At 33.5% G+C, this 15045-nt stretch overlaps 1 protein-coding gene and 1 long non-coding RNA gene across 2 annotated transcripts; one reads left to right on the top strand and one right to left on the bottom strand.

Moving 5' to 3' along the window:
- Positions 1–1649: 1649 nt before the first annotated feature.
- LOC109112433 (WW domain-binding protein 2-like) lies at positions 1650–8956 on the bottom strand. Its single transcript, XM_042736005.1, has 8 exons — positions 8799–8956; positions 7221–7329; positions 6935–7070; positions 4682–4774; positions 4445–4594; positions 3692–3811; positions 3512–3588; positions 1650–2941 (listed from the first exon to the last, which is right to left on the bottom strand). The coding sequence occupies exons 1-8, from the start codon at positions 8855–8857 to the stop codon at positions 2894–2896; spliced, it is 792 nt and encodes a 263-aa protein (XP_042591939.1). The 5' UTR covers positions 8858–8956; the 3' UTR covers positions 1650–2893.
- Positions 8957–9837: 881 nt separating this feature from the next.
- Positions 9838–10358, top strand: LOC122139292. The gene is made up of 3 exons (XR_006156188.1): positions 9838–9926; positions 10038–10112; positions 10275–10358. It is a non-coding gene; the product is annotated as an uncharacterized LOC122139292 (long non-coding RNA).
- The last annotated feature ends 4687 nt before the right edge of the window (positions 10359–15045 follow it).

Here is a 15045-nt window from a genome sequence, read left to right as displayed (position 1 = left end):
TTCTGAAGATCATGTGACACTGAACACTGGAGTAATGATGCTGAAAATTCAGCTTTGCATCACAGAAATAAATTACATTTTAAAACATTCCTATAGAAAACTGTATTAAATGTAAAATATTTATAGTATTTTTGTTTTTACTGCATTTTTGATCAAATAATCGGTCAGCATAAGAGACTTCTTCAATAATTATTCCAAAACACACACACACACATATATAGAACATCTTGTGTTTGTGTACTTCATAAAGTGTGTTTCTAGCCTAAATCTTTGCCATTCTTACTTGTGGCCAAATCATGGCAGGTTACATGAACTTTTAAGATGCTTTGAAGAGTTTGCGTCGGGGGCTAGCTGTGCACTTTATGTTGTCTTTGAGAGATCACAGTTAATTTTTGCTGTATCCACTCCTAGTATATGATTCCCATTTGTAGTTTTTAAATATTGAGAATCAGATCTGTTCGCCCGCAGTTCTGTGTATGTTGTGTTCATTTCCGTCTTCTGTTTTTCTGTGCTGTAGGATTGTCGTAACAGTGATTTGTATTTGTACGTATTTCTACTGTATTAGTTTCAGTAGTATTTTGTTTATTTTTACAGAGTTTAACTACATCATGGACAATATGTCCATCATATTTATCTTTTAACACTTCAAATATTGACATCTGTGAATTTGAGATTAAATTTCATGCTGTAATACTCTTAATCTAGTCATTGGCTTTGTTCAGAGTAGCATACTTGTATACTTCATGTTATGTACCATAGGCCTGCAACAGTAATGCTATGCAACTCATGTAATTTAGCAAGTGCAAATAAATGCATTTTTAGTCGAATTTGGTCCAATCAGTCAAAAAGGAGATATTAAAAACAATCAGAGCTTATATTGCTCCCAGAACATATATCACTTTTTAAGTGGAATGTTGAACATGTTGCATTGTGGTTTTTTTCAGTGTGCTCTATTGCAAAGTGCACTTTATGGCAGCCCCTTTCCACAATGGAATAAAAAATAAAGGTAGGTGTGATTTTTTTTTTTCTCACAATTCTTACTTTTTTACTCACAATTGAGATAAAAACTCACAATTGCAAGAAAAATTTCTTGATTGTGAGAAAAAATTGCAACAATAATGTTTTTTATTTAACAGTCAGAATTGTGAGATAAAAAGTCACAATACCTTTTTATTTTATTTTTTTCAGTGGTACGGGCTTCCATAGCACTTTATTGCACACTGTGCACAGTACAAGTAATGCATACTGCAGATATACTATTAGTATGCTATTCTGAACATAGCCTTTCTATAAAGAGCCAGTGAAAGTTTGAACACTGTGTGCGTTATATCTGAATATGGGATCATAATTATAGGACATTGTGTACTTAAGGTCTGAGCTCACTTCTTTGAGCTGACTTCATGCACGATCTAGTAAAAGGTAGAATTGTCCTTAATGTTGGGAGATTGAATATGTTAGAAAAGCAATTTAATTTGCACAAGCCATCAGGACTGGAAGAGTAAAGGGGAACCTGGAAAAGCACATCCTTTGGGAATATCGACCAAATTTTACCACCTTACCGATGAATGTGAACTCATCTTGACATCTGTCTGCTTTTGAAACCCTGGTCATCATGCACATGAATAATGAACACAAGACGTCCATAAATAAAATGCATTGTTCCACTTGTACAGGTTTACTTTAATAAAATACACTTTGAATTACACAATACAGTCAAGAACATGCGTAAATGATTAAATGTATAATTAAAAAAATTAGGGAAAAAAAAACTCTGTCCAGGAGACTGAAGGTGCATGTAGGGTTAAAGTGCATCTTTCGTCTAACTGCTGCATGCTACAGAGACAGAGATGCCAAGACTAGTACACACTGGTGCAGAACACGTCTGAAACGAGCTTCATCAGATATACGTCATGGAGTGTTTGTGAAGGTGATTTTACACAATGCTCAGATGATTTGATTACTTAGTTTTTGCTCCGGCAATGAAAATGATTGCAAAAGAAGCCAAAGTGGAATCAACCACTGCATGTTGCCGAGCAACAGCAAATTAAAAGCCCGTCCAATCAGAATCAAGAACCAGAACTGCTGTATAAAATTGACTTGTAGCATGTAAAGGTTTTAGTTAGTTAGAGGAAATATGAAAAATGGCTGAAAATTTACTTGTGGATTATCGTGATGTTTTTATCAGCTGTTTGGACTCTCATTCTGACGGCACCCATTCACTGCAGAGCATCCGTTGCTGATGCAATGCTACATTTCTTCAAATCTGATTAAGAAACAAATTCAACTACATCTTTGGTGGTAAATTTTCAACAATTTTTAATTTTCTGCTATTCCTTGAAGTCATGCATTTGACGGCATGTGCAGTAAAGGCCGTTCGCATTCGATCTGCAGCGTCTAAGCATCAGGAAGTATTTTCGTTTCAAAGACTTTTTCGTTTTAAGTGACTGCTTGAGTGTTGAGAAGCAGGTGAGTGGCAACAACCAACGATCTTCCATCCAATAACATCGGCTGCAGCCGTCGAGGATGAACAACGAGCGAAAGCGCTGTTAATGTGAACGTCCCAGTGTTTTTGAGCCTCAACTCCTGCAACTAGCAAAATACTTCAAACCTCGATCTATACACAATCACTCATAAATGTCTCCTAAATATACTCATTTTCAAATTTAGAAAAGCTCAATCATTTACTGTCGGTTAGAAAGCTAACAGTCGGTCCCTCTCTTTCACCAGCTGTGAACTCATTCCGCTACATAGGCCAGGTCGTGTTAATGCAGAGCACTGCGCCCCCTGCTGGAGCCCCTCACGTGTGCAGCGGGGCGTTTAACTGGAGATGGTGAGGCGATGAGATGAAGGGAATGGAGAGAGAGGAGAGGATGTGCGCTCGCTGCAGACACATCTACTGGTTCTTCTTGTCTTCAGGTGGGGAGTAGGGTGGAGGCTTGTCTTCAGAATAAAAACAATATTCTCAAGTTACTTTTTTTTTTTGCCTTTGATGAAACTCTACAGGTTGGACCTGGTTGTATAGACTTTAACATGTTTAACTAAACTGCAATATACATAATATAGACTTTAGCAAGCATATGGATTTAAGTTAACTGCACATGAACTTTACTTGCTTTAGCAAGCATATGGATTTAAGTTAACTGCACAAACTGGGATGTACAGTAGGTGGACTTTAACAAGCATATGGATTTAAGTTAACTGCACATGAACTTCATAAATTGTCATAAATTCACTTGGTTAGCAGGACGAACCTGATTATTATTTGGAATTTGTTACCAGGATAGACTTGGTAAACAGGTTGAACATGGTTATATTTGGACTTAGTTAACAGGATACACTCGGTTAACTAGTTTGAGCAGTTTATATATAGATTTGAACAAGTTATATTTGGACTTTAAGTTTATACATTAACATTGTCGTATATGATTGGTTTAACAGGTTGGAATTTAAGTAAATTAACTTGGTTATATATGGACTTCCATTATATATGATACAAAGTTGGGTGACTCACCTCAGGCAGGTAGACCCGCGTCGGAGCAAATGTAGCCGCGCTGGAACTCGCTGCAGCTTCAGCTGCTTTAGCTTCGGCTGGAACAAGTACAGTCAGTTTATATAAAAAGGCCGCCAGAGTTAATCAGTAAAACAGTGACTTGAAGTATAAAACTCATAGGAATCCGGCTGTGGCTCATACCTGCGGCGGTTCTGGGCAGGTCTGGGTCCGGAGGAGCGTGGTTCATCGGGGCTGTGTACGGCGGAGGAGGCATGTAGGCTGCTGGTCCGTCAAAGCCAGGAGGGTTGGGGTAAAATCCACCTAGAGGACACAAATAACAGCAGTTCAGGGTTTGAATACAAGTTTAACTCTTTCCCCCGCCAGCATTTTGGAAAAAAGTTGCCAGGCACCGCCAGCGATTTTGATAATTTTCACTAAAATTTGCTTGCCTCCAGTATATTTTTCTGTATGAATATCTGAATATGTTTATTTGTTTTATTCTAGCTTAAAGCATTCTTTTTTATCAACACCTGAATATAGGTAGGTTTCATAAAAAATGCATAATTTTGAGCAAAAAGGTGAGAAATTTGGATAATCTGGATAATATTCAGTACGATTATTAAAGCATAAATCCAGTAAATCGCTTGCATCAACACCTCCAAAGCTTGCACAGACATATACCACTTCCTGGATTAACATTTTACTCCGTAACATTATGCAATTCATCAATAATATGCCTTCTTCACAACATTTTTTTTTTCTCGAGGATTTGTACTCGTTCATAATACTCGTAAAGAACATGTGTAATACCCCCCACCATATAACAACAATTAAAACACGAAAAGCCTTAAAAACTTGTCAATGGCAGGGAAGCGTTTTCTTTTTAAAGACGAGATGACTCATCAATGGCGGGGAAAGGGTTAATTGTCAGCACTGTTTGTCAGTGAGTCTGACCTGGAGGTGGAGGTCCAGGGTAGGCGTATCCAGGCGGAGGAGGTGCGGCCGAATACATGCCGTTAGCAGGAGGAGGAGGAGGGCAAGCGTACGCCCCGTTCGCCATGTAAGGACAGCCGTAATTCACAGTCACCGGTTGCCCTCTGGATGCTGAAATGAATTAATGCTTCCACATCAAATCTGATGCTTAAACATTAATATAAAAAAAAAAAAAAAAAAGACTGAGCACAAACGTACCCTGTGCTGCCACCTGCAGCATGTACTGTCCGAACTCAATCGCTCCTCCGGAAACAAAAATCAACTTGAAGGTCGCAGAACCTTCCCAGCCACCTGCAGCAGAGATGGAAACATGCTTTAGGATATTTTAGTTCCATGCACGAGTACATTGTTACTTTCTTCCAAGGACCAGATTATTCAGATGAAAACTTGAGGAGGGTCATGATTCGGATCGGAGTACTTTTATTTATTTAAAGTCTAAGATGATAACATGTAATACAAAACTGAACACCATATTAATATTGTTTTTTTTTAACACGAATGCATTATATTATATATATGTTATTTGTGACCCTGGAGCACGAAAGCAGTCTTAAGTCTCTGGGGTATATTTGTAGCAATAGCCAAAAATACATTGTATGGGTCAAAATTAACCATTTTTCTTTTTTGGCAAAAATCATTAGGATATTAAGATCATGTTCCATTAAGATATTTTTTTACATTTCCTACTGTAAATATATCAAAACCTAATTTTTGATTAGTAATATGCATAGCTAAGAACTTCATTTTCGAATGCAAATATCAAAAATATAAAAAAAATACAAAATATTTCAACACTCTCGCACCCTCAGATTCCATATTTTCAAATAGTTGTATCGTCCTATCCTAACAAACCATACATCAATGGAAAGCTTTCAGACGATGTATAAATCTCCATTTCTAAAAACTGACCCTTATGACTGGTTTTGTGGTCCAGGGTCACATATTATGTATAGTACAGTATGTATTATTATATTAACACCAACAATGTGTAATATAAAGGCCTAATTAATTAATCAAATTAATTACATGATATGAAAACGAACTTATTGAATCAGTGGCAATTATTTGCATGATTCACTGAAAAAAGTTCTAAAATAAACAATTCAAAGATATTAATTCACTGAATTACAGACTAGAATAAAAGCTAGAATAAAATTATATTTACACCAAAATACACTTTTTTTTATCAACTAAAAAATAACTAAAAAAAAATCATAACAATATAATAATAATTTTCGATATTACGAACCATGTTTTATGTGGTTCGTGGCCACTGTTATTTTAGCATTATTTGTACCCTACTAATTAATATATTTAGAAAATATATATATACAGTACAGGTCAAAAGTTTGGAAACATTACTATTTTTAAATATTCTGAAAAATATTGAAAATAAAACTCCTCATAATATTTTTTCAGAACATGTGATACTTTTTTAGGATACTTTGATGAATTATTAGATATCATATTATTACAATTTAAAAATAATTGTTTTTAAATTTATTATACTTTAAATTATCATTTATTTCTGTGATGCAAAGCTGAATTTTCAGCAGGATCATTATCACATGATCCTTTAGAAATCATTCTAATATGATGATTCATTATCAAAGTTGGAAACAGTTCTGCTGCTTAATATTTTTTCAGAACATGTGATACTTTTTGGCATACTGTTGTAGGATACTTGATGAATAAAAAGTAAAAAAATAAAAAAATAAAAAAAAGAAGCTATGTTTTTTTAAAATATAAATATTTTGTAATAACAATATACACTACTGGTCAGTAAGGGGGGGTTGGGGTCAGTAATTTTTTTTTCTTTCTTTTTTTTTAAATAAAATCAATACTTTAGAGAATTCATTCAGCAAGGATGTGTTAAATTGATAAAAAAGTGATAGTAAAGAAAATATATTATTAGAATATAATTATTATTAGAATTTTTTTTTTTTTTTTTTTTTAATAAAGTAGTACTTTTTAACGTTTTATTCATCAAATATATTAGAACAGCAGAACTGTTTCCAACACTCATAATAAATCAGAATATTAGAATGATTTCTAAATGATCATGTGATAGACTGGATGTTACATGTGACACTGAAGGCTGATATGAGTAATGATGCTGAAAAATTCAGCTTTGCATCACAGGAATAAATTATTTTTTTTAAGTATATTCAAAATAGAAACTATTATTTTAAGTTGTAATAACATATAAAAATATTACCATTAAAAAAAAATAAATAATCAAACAAACAAAATCTAAAAAACAAGAAAAAAATTTGTATAATTATTTTAAACTATAGTAATGTTTCCAAACTTTTGGTCTGTACTGTATATTTTGTTCTAATATTTTAATATTTATTTTTTAATTCACAATGACGATTTTGGTTTCGGCCCGTGATTTGGTTTGTTCCCTCATTGCTCTCTCTCCTCACAGCTGCAGGTCCGGTGTTTTACCTCCAGGCTCGGCGCTGATCGTGCCCTTGATGTAGTTGGCGCCGAGCACTGGCTGTTTGACCTCACAGGCCTTCATAAGATAGAACGGCATCATGAACGACTGCAGAGCGTCCTTCCCTTTAGTCAAGAAGATCACCTAAACATCAGAGCACATACAGCAGCAGCAAATGATGAACATATTCATTTACTAAGAATATAGCGATCAGGAGACAGACAAGGCTCTGTCCTTATCCTCATTCTAGAATAAGATGATTATCTAACTCCTTCTCTTGTGTTACGTACGCACCCTGTAAGGTGTCATGTAGATGCTTCCCTTCTTGCTTTTTCTGAAGGCTTCTGGCAAGCGTTCTGCGTCACTGAACACCAGCTCCACATTCTCATATGACATCAAGAGACTGTAGGAAAACAGATTTGGTTTATTAGAGTCAGCACATTCTGTGCCAACACATAATGAACAAAGCCAGCTCTGCCACCGCTGACCAGGAACAAAGACTTCTGTTTATAGTTTCAAAGAATACCAGTATCAAAGAAAGCTTCTATAATAATATATATTATTATAACCCTGCCCCTAACTCTAACAACAACAGTAATAAAATATTAATCATATTTTAATTATTATTTATAATAATATAAAAATGTAAAAAATAAAATCAATCATTTTAGAATTTATTTGTATTTTAATTGTAATTATAAGTTGTAGTTCTATTTGTCTATAATGTTACAATAAATAATTACATATAAATAGCATAAAAATGTAAGAAATAAAAACTAAATATAATAATGATAATAATAAGCATTATATAAATAATAATTATTATTATTATTGTAATTATAAGATTTAGTACTAAGAACATTTGTGTATAATGTTGTAATAATTCACTATAAAAATATTAATGATTATAAAAAGTCAATTATAATAATAATAATAATAATAATAATAATATAAAAACACAAGAAAAATATATTATTAATAAAAATAATAATAAGTGTTTTATTGTTGTTGTGGACTATTATTGTGTGAATAATATAGCCTAGTAAATGTACTCCGAGATTTATTTTAGAGTTAATGGAGATAATGTCATGTAGAATGGATGCAGAAAAGTTAAATAAATAAAAAATGGTATCAAATCTATTTATGATTATTGGTTATTACTGATGATTGTTATTGGTCTGTTGATATGTTAGCGATATGATGTCATCGCTGGACTCAGTGTTTATCAGTTGTGTAATAAGATCACAGCTACTGTGAAACTTTAAGAGCATGTCGTTTCTTTTAGCAGAAGAGTAAGAAGATTATTGTTGACCTGCTGCGACTAACACAGCCGTTCTCTACTACGGCGAGGGCTGCGCTCATTAATATTAATGACGCGACGTGGTATTAGTCCAGCTGATTGGCTGAAAGACAAATTGTAGGTTCTGACGACTGAACGCTGCAGGAAGGTTTCCAAGCAACTCGAGCACGACTAAATTAATATTCATAAAGCACACTTCACCATAGTAGGATTCCGAAAGCTGCGCAAGATCCATGTTCTTTAAACATAACAACTAATGTGACTGAATATAAGCTACATTTACAGTGTGTAAACATGATGCTGCTTAAAATAAACACAATCTAAATACAGTGCAAATGAATAAAAAGGATGTGATCTAACGGTCCACGCGATGTTATTCAACACATGACATTGTAAGACTGTATTATTCTTATTATGTGAATAGAAAAACACATAACACACAATAATTAATTCAATATGGACCGTGTTTGGACAAACCCGTGTAGTCAGAAATCGGACAAGTACCAGCTTATATATAATAAAAAACATAATAACGGCAATATTAACCGAAGAGTCTGATTCCGCGACTTTACCTTTCGCTGTTGTTGATGATAACACCTCCAGATTCAGAATGGTTGCTGTTGAGGGCCATGCTTGATTTCTGTCTGTTATTGTGTGAAATTGACGCTCTGTGTTCGCTGCTCGAAGATCCACCTGCACTTCCGCCATAGGCCACGCCCCCGGTGACGTCAACGAGCGGGTTTGAGATATTTCCCGAACCTTCTCAAATAACAAATAAATACTCATCAAAGTAAAATCAACCTAATAACATAATATTTTACTAAGACAGACAGATAAATTATTTCAAAAAGGAATGTAGAATTGCATAAATTATTCTTGAAATGGCGAAAAAAACTAATTTAAAGAGGGAAGGTTAATGTTACATTAAAACAAATATTTTAGCATTGAATTTTGATGTTGCATCCACTATTTTATATGGAATTGTTCTGTTTATGTTCTGATTTTGTATATATGTGTATAGAAATTGTATTTGCATGCAATTCCTCAACAAACGTAACGAATTAAATGACAGAAAAAATAATAGCAATCTCTTACTTTACTTTTTAAGAGAAAGCAATTAAAAGAAAGTTAATTATTAAATTACAGTAAGTAATGCATTGCACCCAACACCGTGTCCAACCAACAGCCAGCGTCGACTTTTATTTTGTAATATGACATAATGCTTAAGTAATCCTTTTAACTACGTTAAAGAATATTTATATTTCTATGTAGGTCAAAAGATGATTGTTTGGAACTTAAACCCGTGTCATTACTAAATAATAAATAATTTTAACGCAGCACCCCTGTGTAAAATATGGTATCTGGTGCGTCTCAAAGATCGTCATCTGAAACAGACGCCATTTTTGGATCTTGTACAAGAGTAAGGAGGGATTGTGCGTATACCCTAACGCCTACTGTGAGCCAAAATGGCCGATAAGACTCATCAGTTTCCTACCATGTGGACAACACAGAACGTCGCTCTACGTGAACTCGTGTCTGTTTCCTGTGTGCTGTACTGGAGCGGCATGGCTTCATCTGCGAAGAGGCGAGCTATTCAAACGGGACAACAACCCTCAAGACAGCGATGAAAGCTCGGACGATATGGGTCTGGAAGATCTGGCGACGAGGACAATGAAAATTCAGAAGAGGAAATAAACGAGGTGTAAGTAGCTATTTTAAACCGCTGCCGCAGCCAATGATGTGTTGACGTGCAGGCCAGACTGCCTCTGCGGTGAAACACGCTCAGTAAATGCGTTTTGGTTTGTTTTTAGGAGGTTATCGTGGACTTTGAAGCACACACGATATCTGACAACGACTTTCATGGCATTAAAACCCTCCTGCAGCAGGTACAGAGACATTCATGTGTGCATTGCACTGAACATACAGATATAACTTAACTTACAAATTACCACCTGCTCAGTTTTGCACTTCAACAGACCATAAAAACGCGCAAAGAATATGTACCGTTATACATTATATTTTCACTCATGTATGTTTTGTTTTTGCAGCTGTTCCTGAAGTCTTCACGTGAACACCCTCTGATCTGACTGACATCATCATCCAGCAGAATCACATCGGCAGCGTCATCAGAGTGAGACATGTTTCATACTTTCAACTTTTATATCAAAAAAATAATATTAATATACATAAAAATCAAAATTATATAAACATCAAAATAATAACAAACAAATAACCATCAAAGTACATAAGGATGAACAGTTCTGAACCTACATAAGGCATGAAACAGTCGGCTAGATTATTATTTTTTTTTATGAAATATAATTAAGTTAATGGTCAAATAATGGAAAAATACTTTAAAGCTTAAGAGAAAACCATTAATTTGAACTATAAGCAAATCAACACTAAACTTTTAGAGACTTGTTTTAATAATAGTGTAATTTTTTTTTTTTATTTACAAAAATGTGTTCCTTAATTTTTTCATTTTGTAACTGTATATTATTACTTGTAATTAAACCTTAAAACAAGTTTATTATTTTTTAAAACCAGGCGTCACAAGGAAGTGCTAAAGACAAAAATAAAATACAGATTAAAATGAATATTTTCTTTTTTAAAATAAATAACTAACCATCTAAGATCCAACCTAAATAAATGAATGACATAAAATAATTAATAGAAACTAAAAAGTATACAATAAACAGTGGCATTGCAAGCAATGGTAAGATACTAACTATATTTCTCACATTTCCTTAATAATGCATTAATTAAGCCGAACTTTTTTTGTACATGAAAATAGACAAATTACTTTCAGATTTTTAGCGTTTGTAGCGTTATTATACTTGGGGTTCGTGTTATTTAAAAAATGAAAAACCCCCTGCCCTAAAATATACTGATAATCAACCAATATGTATAATATAATATAAATCGAAATATATATGAACATATAATATTACAGTACAGGTCAAAAGATTTGGAAACATTACTATTTTTTGAATGTTTTTTGAAAGAAAAGTCCTTCTGCTCATCAAGTCCTCTGCATTTATTTGATCAAAAATACAGAAAAAACAGTAATAATTGTGAAATATTATTTACCACAACTTAAATCATAGTTTTCTATTTGACATATACTTTAACAGAAAATCGTATTCCTGTGATGGCAAAGCTGAATTTTTCAGCATCATTACTCCAGCCTTCCAGTGTCACATGTAAACACCATGTCTATCACATGATAATATTAGAAATCATTCTAATATTCTGATTTATTATGAGTGTTGGAAAACATCTGCTGTCTAAATATATTTGATGAATAAAAGGTTAAAAAGAACTGCATTTATTCAAAAGAAAAAAGATTTTCTAATAATATATATTTCTAATAATATATTTTTCTTTTACTATCCTGTGTTTATCAATTTAACACATCCTTGCTGAATAAAAGTACTTGATTTTATTTAACAAAAAAGGAGAGAGAAAAAAAAGAATTACTGACCCCCAATTTACTGACCAGTAGTGTATATGTTATTCACAAAATATTTATATTTAAAAAACCATAGCTTCTTTTTTTTTTTTTTTTTTTTATTACTTTTTATTCATCAAAGTATCCTAAAAAAAGGATCACACTGTTCTGAAAAATATTACAAGCAGCAGAACTGTTTCCAACTTGATAATGAATCATCATATTAGAATGATTTCTAAAGGATCATGTGATACAGATCCTTAAAAATTTTCAGCTTTGCATCACAGAAATAAATAATAATTTAAAGTATAATAAATTTAAAAACAATTATTTTAAGTTGTAATAATATGTCACAATATTACAGTTTTTTCTGTATTTTTGGATCAAATAAATGCAGGCTTGATGAGCGAGAAGAAATTCTTTCAAACACATTAAAAATAGTAATGTTTCAACAACTTTTGACCTGTACTGTATATGTCGCTTAATTGTTATATTATCAATTGTAATTAAAGTTTTTAAGGGATCTTTACATGTGTGTTTACTGCGAAAGCGGAGCGGACCGGGTTCCACCGGAGGACAGTGGATGACGATGGGCGAGGTCCGGGAACGACCGTGGTTTTTGGAGTGGTCAGCAATGGCGTGTGAACTCTCACCGACGAGACAGGTTCGACAATAACACTCCCGTTTCTGAATCAATCACTATGAGTATATGAAGAGATTGCGGCTCTGGAATGTGTGGTTATACAGTGCGCTTCGTGTCCGTTCTTGATCGTCAGGTGTCGTGGATGTGTCTGGAGAGTGAAGGACATGGCTGTTAGCGAGTGTGCCAAGAGCACTTAAGAGGCAGATTCCCCGGTGTGTCAGGAGCGGGTCGAGCAGCTGACTGCTGGGGAACGCGACACATCTGTCGGGATGCTGCTGAGCGAGAGATTCGTCAAAAGTACCGCAGCAGATTGCTCCTCCCATGCACAAAAAACTTCCAGTAATTTTCAGTGTGCAGCGTTCTGACCAGCAGAGGGAGTCTGGAAATAATACATGTAGGCATGTGCAACTATAGGGCTCCAAGTCACTACATGCAAAAACATTGTTAGTTATTTTATTTTATGCATTTTGGGTTATTTGGCTTTTTATAATGAGTTGTTCAGTATGGAGGGTCAAATTACTTACAATGAAATCATGTTTAAATCTGTAATTAAATGCATAAATAAATAAATACAGCTAACTAAAACAAATTTTTGTTACTTAAACTAAAATAGAAAATATTGTTTTGTTTTTTTGTATTCCAAAAACGTATTTTATTTCAGCTCGTTGCCAAGGAAATATTTATCTTTTTCATTTAGTTAACTTGAGCAACTAAAACATCTAAAACTTAAACTATTGAGAAAAAAAGTCAGTTGAACGCGAATATTAAACCTAAAAAAACTACTAAAATAAACAACTAAATTCTAGAAAGCTTAAGATTACACGGGAAATAGATAAAAGCACAAAATAATAATTCCAAATATATATAAAAAAAATTTATTTAATATTCTTCAAATCATGGTGATTTTATTTGTTTGTTTGTTTTATTTTTTTGCTGTTGATATCCTCTGTCGATAATTTCTGACTTGTGGAGAGATAAAAATAAAAAATCTAAAATCTCTCCTCTGTAAAAACCTTTAAGTCTAATATGTCAACAAAATAAAAAATAAATAAATTAAACCTGGCTTTATTTATCCAAAATGATCTTTTTTATGCTGGAAATGTATGTAAATAGTCTAGCTGCTTAGTTAGATATAAAGCATCCATTTGCCTATTCTTTAAACATAACATTGTAACCTTAAATTAAAACATAACTTAAACATGCAGAAAACATGTTTTAAAAAAATTTATTCCGTCTGATAATCGGTCAAATGGAGAAGTATGGTGATATATTGGTTCAGTTTTTTACTCTTTACTTCTTCACGTAAGGAGTGTCTTATCCTTAAAGAATCTCATTTCGAAAAAGAAAAAACACGCGTCAAATGTTTTAAAATGATAATAGTGTGAAGAAGAATTTATATTAAACATCATATCACAATATAATAACCAGCAGAGTTTTCACACTTTCCCTTAATAGTCTGTCAGCGTTTACTCTTCTGATGCTCTCGTCGTAATCGTGTTGGGGTTGTCAGGCTGAAGCTCATTCCATCACCTGGATGTTATTATGATTTATGTAACCGGTTCTCGATTATGGGTCAGTGCAGCAATCCCTGTATAAACACTGAGCAAAAGTGTTGCACTCCAGACAAAACCAAACCCAACCAAACCATTCCTCCGTTTGCTCGTTGAGATGGAATCTGAGTTTGAGAAACGCACAGTTTAGTGCAGGTGTTGGATGGTATTTCATGCTCGTTGTACTGCCTCTCAAAGGACAAGAAATGGCCGCACTCGAAGCACAAAGGACCAGACCTTTTTTTCGCTATTTTAAAGCCCCGCGGTAAATGCCCCAGTTCACGTGGAGATGGCCTCGATGATCACCCGCCTAAACACTGCAACGACCATCCTGCACCGGACGAGACCGCGCAGGTTGGCGGGTGACCACTCAACGCCCACAAGAGAAGAGCTGCGGGGACTGTTCGGTGAAACGACGAGGCCAGGAGGTAGTCTTCTACTACGAGGTCAGTTTAAACGCTCACTTCTCATATCCTGACTTACATTCAGTCAGTGTGTCCTCAAAATTCACTTTTTACTGAATAACAGCAGAAGTTTAATGTTCAGTTGATTAAGCAAGTGATGATGTTTTTTTTTCAAAAAATACGATCTAGAAGATTAAAAACAAGAAAAACGTATATATTATACTTGCATTTTGTGTTTTGGACATTTTGCTTTTTTTGTTCCGTCTATAAAAAGTTTTTGTCTCAGTCTTTTTTTTTTATTCATTTTTTTATAATGTCAATTATAGTTTTTATTAATTTCAGCCTAATCTAGCTGAAATAAAAATAGGTTTAAAAGATTAACGTATATTATTTTGTAGTTTATATACTGTTATATTCCTTTTTAATTTTAAAAACTTCAGCAATTGTTTTGTAATTTTTATTAGGTTTTTTGTTTGAAAACTAGCTCAAATATATGATACATGCTTTTGTTTTCTAATTATTGATTTTTGTTCTGTTTTAAGAGTTTGTCTTGTTCTCTTTTTATTAGTTTTTTTAATAATGTCAATACTAGTTATTAATTTGGAGTTTTAGAAAATTGTATTTGGCAACCTCAGCTGAAAAAAATATACTGTCTATTTTAGTTATCGAAAGTTATATTCCTTTTTCATTTTAAAAGCTTCAGCAGAGTTGCTTTTGTGATTTTTTTTTTTCTTTTGATATTAGGTTTTGGTAATTGAAAGACTAGGCTCA

Source organism: Cyprinus carpio, chromosome B12, assembly GCF_018340385.1.
Source record: "Cyprinus carpio isolate SPL01 chromosome B12, ASM1834038v1, whole genome shotgun sequence".
NCBI classification, from domain to species: domain Eukaryota; kingdom Metazoa; phylum Chordata; class Actinopteri; order Cypriniformes; family Cyprinidae; genus Cyprinus; species Cyprinus carpio.
Note: the sequence above shows the minus strand (reverse complement) of the source record. Positions and strands in the feature narration are given on the sequence as shown.

Coding starts and splice junctions, on each gene's coding strand:
- LOC109112433 (XM_042736005.1), bottom strand. CDS start 8,857: ATGGCCCTCAACAGCAACCATTCTGAATCTGGAGGTGTTATCATCAAC. Junction 7,330..8,798: donor ATCATCAACAACAGCGAAAG/GTAAAGTCGCGG, acceptor GTTTTCCTACAG/TCTCTTGATGTCATATGAGA. Junction 2,942..3,511: donor CGCGGGTCTACCTGCCTGAG/GTGAGTCACCCA, acceptor TTTTATTCTGAA/GACAAGCCTCCACCCTACTC.